The 8,087-nt window shown below is 42.6% G+C and overlaps 1 protein-coding gene across 3 annotated transcripts in view; it reads right to left on the minus strand.

Annotated features, from left to right (window-relative positions):
• Nucleotides 1–4,696, minus strand: part of rapgef3 (Rap guanine nucleotide exchange factor (GEF) 3) — a 42,980-nt gene extending 38,284 nt beyond the window's left edge. For 2 of the 3 annotated variants that reach the window (XM_064957352.1, XM_064957349.1), the window contains exon 1: nt 4,592–4,696. In XM_064957352.1, coding sequence (XP_064813424.1) covers nt 4,592–4,610 — 19 coding nt within the window. In that variant the 5' untranslated portion in view covers nt 4,611–4,696. Of the gene's footprint in view, nt 1–1,727; nt 1,923–4,591 lie in introns of those variants that run through there. The other variant, XM_064957351.1, reaches the window with a different exon arrangement.
• Nucleotides 4,697–8,087: the final 3,391 nt, after the last annotated feature.

Genomic DNA, 8,087 nt, shown 5'->3' on the forward strand with positions numbered 1-8,087 from the left:
TTGTTAATGTTGTAAATGACTATTGTTACTGGAAACGGCTGATTCTTTAATGGAATATCATCATAGGCGTACAGAGGCCCATTATCAGCAACCATCACTCCTGTGTTCCAATGACACATTGTTAGCTAATCAAAGTTTAGAATTTTAAAAGGCTAATTGATCATTAAACCCTTTTGTAATTATGTTAGCACAGCTGAAAATTGTTGTTCTGATTTAAAGAAGCAATAAAACTGGCCTTCTTTAGACTAGTTGAGTATCTGGAGCATCAGCATTCGTGGGTTTGATTACAGGCTCAAAATGGCCAGAAACAAATAACTTTCTTCTGAAACTTGTCAGTCTATTCTTGTTCTGAGAAATTAAGGTTATTCCATACAGAGAAACTGCCAAGAAACTGAAGATCTCGTACAACACTGTGTACTACTCCCTTCACAAAACAGCGCAAACTGTCTCTAACCAGAATAGAAAGAGGAGTGGGAGGCCCCGGTGCACAACTGAGCAAGAGGACAAGTACATTAGAGTGTCTAGTTTGAGAAACTGACGCCTCACAAGTCCTCAACTGGCAGCTTCATTAAATAGTACACACACAAAAATACACAGACACTGGACAGAGGAAAGGCCAGCACAGTCACTGGATCTCAACCCCATTGAGCTGTTGTGGGAGCAGCTTGACCGTTGGTACGTAAAAAGTGCCCATCAAGCCAATCCAACTTGTGGGAGGTGCTTCTGGAACTATGGAGGAAAATCTCTTCAGATTACCTCAACAAATTGACAACTAGAATGACAAAGGTCTGCAAGGCTGTAATTATTTGACGAAAGCAAAGTTTGAAGGACACAATTATTATTTCAATTAAAAATCATTATTTATAAACTTGTCAACGACTATATTTCCTATTCATTTTGCAACTAATTTCATGTATGTTTTCATGGAAAACAACGACATTTCTAAGTGACCCCAAACTTTTGAACGGTAGTGTAAATCAGTATAATGTCAGGCTGGACAGACCCTTGACTTGGTCTCCGTCCTAAATGGCACCCTATTCCTTATACAGTGCACTACTTTTGACCAGGGCCGGCACAGGGCTCTGGTCAAAAGTAGGGCACTATGCAGGAAATAGGGTGCCATTTCAGACGCACACTTGCTCTCTCCCATCTACAGTAGCACAAAGTAATGTGGTCATTTCATGATTCTCATCTGTTACATGGTTACATTATAAGGCTTGTTAGTAGATCCCAGCCATTGTTCCAGCAGAGAGATGCCCTTCCTGGGCTGACCCCACTGATGGTGTCACAGCTCATACACGCCCCCTCTTTCTAGTTACTAAGCGGCCTCAGTTACTACTCTGTCTTGTGTCCTTGTATATAGCCACTGAGGAGATATACCCTGGACCTTGAGAAGAGATCGAGTTTATCTGAAAGGCTCAATATCTCAGGGTGTCTCGGCTTCTTTTTGTTGTTTTTCTTCAAAGTATTTGTCCGTTGTATTTTTCTGATATCACCTCTCCTCATCATCCTCTCCCTAGACTGTAGGTGAGAAAGTTATTTAGGGTGGTCACAAAACGCAGTGTGCTGCCCAGTACAACAAACATCTGACCCTAAAATAGCACCCATTAAAAAAAACAGTAGTCTACAGTGAAACGTCTCAACCCTTCAAAGCGGGCGAAGAAACCTCTCCCTGTCGTTCGGACGAAAGCAATACACCTGACAAGCAGGCAATAACAATTTCTTACCAAATATGTCTTCCTGAGGACAGTGAAGAATGTTTTGTCTATCTGCGATCCTGCTTAGAGAAGATCAAAATTTCCCAAACATAAAAAACAAATAAACTAAAAGTACAGTCTCTGGCAGAGACATACACAGAACAAGCTAAGGAAGGCTGAGTGAGGCTCTAGTGTTTGTCTTCCAGGGACATCAAGATGCCAGTTTAAGAATGCTCATAGTGAAGAAGGAATCCAGTTTTCATTTGTATGACCTCCTCAGGGAATGTCAACACGCAAGTTTGTTCGATAAGGAATAACACATGTTGTAGCTAGCTGCTAGACTCCATCAGATAGCATCTCACAGAGCGACTGCACAGTGCACAGTCCAGTGTCATGAGGGCTGCAAATGTTTGTTATGTTTCAACTTGGTAGTTCAACAGTTTTGGTTGACTGGTTTAGGCCTACTTACAAACTTTTACTGATACACAGTTGATGTGGTAAAAATACATCACGCCTATTTAATGACCCACAGCTGATCTCAAACCACGTGTTAGGACTGAGGGCATAACGATAATTCAATCTTTTAAACAAATGATTGCAGCACATTGAAACAAAAGCCAGTAAACATTGTGAGCTCAGAATTGCTAGCTGGGCCTTGTATATTATAGGCCCTAAGAGATGGCCAAACAGTAACCAGCGAGCATCATCAAGCACTGCCTTAATAAATATTGTCATCCTCTGGGGTTAATGTGTGTCCCTTCCCTCCACTTCACCACCAGTCACAGTCTGAGTCATTGTGGATGTTGTCAAAATGTCCCCTACCTCATTTGGACTTTCTTCCATTTTTGGAATTTAATGCTGCCACCTAGTGAATACACCCTCACACTACGGTCTGAGTCACCTTTCTCAAATAATATCTACTTGTGGATTTATAACAAGTGATTTAAAAAAAATACAAATATTTGAGGGGAGACACATTATTTGCTCATTTGTTATTCAATTTGCACATTTATTACAGCTTCATTTGTTCATTTCAATTTAGGAATACTGAATTTGTTTGCTTGTGTATCTAAACTGTTAATCACCATTGATTTACAGATTGAATTAACAAAGAAATAGTCCCATGGTCTGGTGTTCTTTCCCCACAACAAGCTTGTCATCAGCTCATCAGATTGATAAGTGTGTGTGTGTGTGTGTGTGTGTGTGTGTGTGTGTGTGTGTGTGTGTGTGTGTGTGTGAGTGTGTGTGTGTGTGTGTGTGTGTGCAGTTCCTCTGGGAAAGGGAGTGGAATTTCCTGCATCTACGCCCATTTGGAATGTGCTCTTAGCATGCTGTCTTTGTTGTGTGTCAGTGTTACAACGGTCTCTAAAATGTGCACACACACACACACACACACACACACACACACACACACACACACACAAACTTATAGTACTTTTGAGGACAAGCACCTCATGGGAGCAAAACACCAGACGTTTATACCACGGGACTTCTTCCTTTTCCTTGAAACATGTACCTACAGAACCATGCATAGTATGTACGATTGCATTGCTGTTTTCGGCTTATTTATCTTGTCCCACCCTCCCTCTCACCTTTTCCTCCCTATTGTCTCCCTAGGCCAGTTAGCAAGTAGGGAGAGGATGGCAGAGTATTTATTCACCCGACCCTCCGCTCATAGAGGAAGACAAGTAGATAGTGATAAGAAATGGAGAGAAGGTGCTAGAAACAGATGTAATGTGAGAGATGACTGTAGTTAAGCAATATCAAATCAAATCAAAGTTTATTTGTCACGTGCGCCGAATACAACAGGTGTAGTAGACCTTACAGTGAAATGCTTACTTACAGGCTCTAACCAATTGCGCGACAAAGGTATTTGGTGAGCAATAGGTAAGAAAAGAAATAAAACAACAGTAAAAAGACAGGCTATATACAGTAGCGAGGCTATAAAAGTAGTGAGGCTACATACAGACACCGGTTAGTCAGGCTGATTGAGGTAGTATGTACATGTAGATATGGTTAAAGTGACTATGCAGATGTGCAATAAGCCTAAGTGGAGTGCCTGGATACAGCCTTTAGCCATGGTAAGGCCATATACCACAAACCCAGAGGAGCCTATCGCTATTATAAACTCGTTACCAACATAAGTAGAACAGTAAAGTATTTTTGAGTCATAGTCATGGTATGTTGTCTGGTATACACATGACTGAAATGCTGTTTCAGCCAATCAGCATGCAGGACCCAAACTACCCGGCTTATAATTAAGAAATAAGGCCCAAGGGGCTGTGGTATATGCATCGTCCCTAAGAACAGCCCTTAGCAGTGGTATATTGGCCATATATCACAAACCCCCGAGGTGACTTATTGATATTAAAATTAGGACAGTAAAAATAAATGTTTTGTCATATCCGTGGTATACGGTCTGATTTACCACGTCTGTCAGCCAATCAGCATTCATGGCTCAGACCACCCAGTTTATGATGTTTAATACCTACCTGTTTCATGGGTATCCCTTTGTCTCTCTTTCATTTTGGGTCTCTCCTTATACCTCACTGAAATGGTTATTGGTGTTGTCCTCCTTCTAAAAGACGACTGATAACCTTTGAAAGCCCCGTGTCTGAGAAGCAGCACGTGGGGATATTGGCCATCATCTATTGGCCATCATCTATTGGCCATCTGCTCCTGATAATCTTAATCTTGGTTTGGTATCACATAAATGTACATCAATATCAAATATAAGTGTATTTTGAGTACATTGTGCCCCCATCAAAAAAAGTACCAAACTAACTTATCCTCGATTATTACCACAATGAGTACAAATGATTACTTCTTTTGCCCAAAGCTCATGATATTTCTGTCATTTTAACATGTGTGATAACAGACTAAAATCTTTTTACCTGATACCTCTTCTGCCATGTTTCAGCCTCCGTGTTCTGTTCTGAGAGCCCAAAGCTGTCTTTCTCTTTCACTCTCCTCTCCTGTCCTTTTGATATGACAACTGATGGTGCATCACAGTTTGGATTTGTGAGCTTTGTGTGTGTGTGTGTGTGTGTGTGTGTGTCAGCTTCCTGTGGCTGTCTGATTGGATATGACTAGTGTGCTCTAGGGGCTTGGGGTGTCAGCATAGTGGCGGGTAGAGGGGGAGGTAGACAACACTGTGGCAGTCCTAAAATGTCCCCCTACTCTGCTACACCACCAAAGTAGGCTACTACCCATTTCACTGTACCTATCCTGTGTACTTGACAATATTATTATTAAATATTTTTTTACTACCGTAGTACTCACCTGGATATGATGCATTGGATTGGAGGCCATAGTGATGAGTCAGGGGCAAGAAACATCTATGAATCAGTGTCCCTGTGGACTAAATGCAGCCAAAATATGTTACACTTCTACAGCATTCTAACAGTCATTGCTAAAGCAAAGCAAGGATGTGGTTTACCTCTGTGAAAGACTGTTGAGTACACACTATGATAACCAACCTGGAAAGATAAGTTATGTCTGTCTCGATCCTACTTGTAATAGTCAATTAATAAAACCACCATTTGCTGTGAATGCTGTAGAATTAAGAAACATTTATCGGCTCTCATTTAGCCAGGAACAATTTAAAATTCAATGACATATAACATGATTTACGGTCGAGAGATGACTGTTCGTTTGCTTGCTGTTTGCGACTTGGATTTAAAAAAAATGATTTTACTCTCTCAGCTGTATAATCCTAGTTATAATCCAGTTCCGCACTAGACTTTATCACTTTAACATATATGATTTTGTTGTTGTTTGTTTTAGTTTGAGGTGCTCTACACTTGTTCCCACACTGCTACCCTACCTTCTATTCTACCTGCTACCCTAACTTCTACCGTACATTCTACGCTACCTGTACCCTACCTTCTACCCTACCTTCTACTCTATCTGTACCCGTACCCGTACCCACCCCGTACCCAAACTTCTACCCTACCTGCTACCTTACCTTCTACCATACCTTCTACCCTACCTGCCACCCTACCTTCTACCCTACCTTCTACTCTACCTGCTACCCTACCTTCTACCATACCTTCTACGCTACCTGTACCCTACCTTCTACTCTACATGTACCCTACCTTCTACCCAACCCGTACCCAAACTTCTACCCTACCTGCTACCCTACTTTCTACCCTACCTTCTACCTTACCATTCTACCCTACCTGCTACCCTACATGCTACCCTACCTGCCACCCTACCTTCTACCCTACCTGCTACCCTACCTTACCTTCTACCCTACCTTCTACCCTATCTTCTACCCTACCTTCTACCCTACCTTCTACCCTACATGCTACCGTACCTGCCACCCTACCTTCTACCCTACCTTCTACTCTATCTGTACCCGTACCCACCCCATACCCAAACTTCTACCCTACCTTCTACCCTACCTTCTACATTACCATTCTACCCTACTTGCTACCCTACATGCTACCCTACCTGCTACCCTACCTTCACCCTAACCTTACCCTACCTACTACCCTATCTTCTACCCTACCTTTAACCCTACCTTCTACCCTACATTTTACCCTACCTTCTACCCTACCTGCCACCCTACATGCTACCCTACCTTTACCCTCTACCCTACCTGCTACCCTACCTGCTAACCTACCTGCTACCCTACCTTCTACCCTACATGCTACTTTACCTGCCACCCTACCTTCTACCCTAACCTTCTACCCCAACCTTCTACCCTACCTGATACCCTACCTCCTACTCTACCTGCTACCCTACCTTCTACCATACCTTCTACCCAACCCATACCCAACATTCTACCCTACCTGCTACCCTACCCATTACCCTACCTTCTACCCTACCTGCTACCCTACCTTCTAACCTACCTACTACCCTACCTGCTACCCTACCTGCTTCCCCCTCTACCCTATTTGCTATCCTACCTGCTACCCTACCTTCTACCCTACCCGCTACACTACATGCTACCCTACCTACCACCCTGTCTTATACCTTATCTGCTACCCTACCTTCTACCCTACCTGTACCCGACCTGCTACCCTACCTGCTACCCTACCTTCTACCCTACCTTTACCCTACCTGCTACCCTACATTCTGACCTACCTTTTACCTTACCTGCTACCCTACATTCTACCCTACCTTTTAACCCTACCTGCTACCCTACCTTTTACCCTACCTGCTACCCTACCTTCTACCCTACCATCCACCCTACCTTCTACCCTACCTGCTACCCTACCTTATATCCTACCTGCTACTCTACATGCTACCCTACCTTTTAACCTACCTTCTACCCTATATTCTACCATACCTGCTACCCTACCTTCTACCCTATCCACTACCCGACCTGCTACCCTACCTCTACCCTACCTTCTACCCTACCTACTACTTAATAGATCAGACTGTAATACCAACTATTGGTTACAGTCTGACACGATCAAATCAAATCAAAGTTTATTTGTCACGTGCGCCAAATACAACAGGTGTAAGATCTTACAGTGAAATGCTTCCTAACCAACAGTGCAATTTTCAAGTTAAAAAAGGCATTAGGTGAACAATAGATAAGTAAAGATATAAAAACAACAGTAAAAAAACAGTGAAAAATAACAGTAGAGAGGCTATATACAGTAGCGAGGCTATAACAGTAGCTGGGCTATTTACAGGCACCTGTTAGTCGGGCTGATTGAGGTAGTATGTACAGTTGAAGTCAGAAGTTTACATTCACCTTAGCCAAATCCATTTAAACTCAGTTTTTTCACAATTCCTGACATTTAATCCCAGTAAGAATTCCCTGTCTAAGGTTAGTTAGGATCACCACTTTATTTTAAGAATGTGAAATGTCAGAATAATAGTAGAGAGAATGATTCATTTCAGCTTTTATCACATTCCCAGTGGGTCAGAAGTGTACATAAACTCAATTAGTATTTGGTAGCATTGCCTTTAAATTGTTTAACTTGGGTCAAACGTTTCAGGTAGCCTTCCACAAGCTTCCCACAATAAGTTGGTGAATTTGAGCCCATTTCTCCTGACAGAGCTGGTACAACTGAGTCAGGTTTGTAGACCTACTTGCTCTCACACAGTCCTGCCCAACTGGTGGCTTTGTGATGGCCACTCCAATACCTTGACTTTGTTGTCCTTGAGCCTTTTTGCCACAACTCATTGTCATTTTGGAAGACCTATTTGCGGCCAAGATTTAACTTCCTGACTGATGTCTTGAGATGTTGCTTCAATATGTCCACACAATTTTACTTCCTCACGATGCCATCTATTTTGTGAAGTGCACCAGTCCCTCCTGCAGCAAAGCACCCCCACAACATGATGCTGCCACCCCCGTTCTTCACGGTTGGGATGGTGTTCTTCGGCTTGCAAGCCTCCCCATTTTTCCTCCAAACATAACGATGGTCA

Source organism: Oncorhynchus masou, chromosome 33 (genome assembly GCF_036934945.1).
Source record: "Oncorhynchus masou masou isolate Uvic2021 chromosome 33, UVic_Omas_1.1, whole genome shotgun sequence".
Classification (NCBI taxonomy): Eukaryota; Metazoa; Chordata; class Actinopteri; order Salmoniformes; family Salmonidae; genus Oncorhynchus; species Oncorhynchus masou.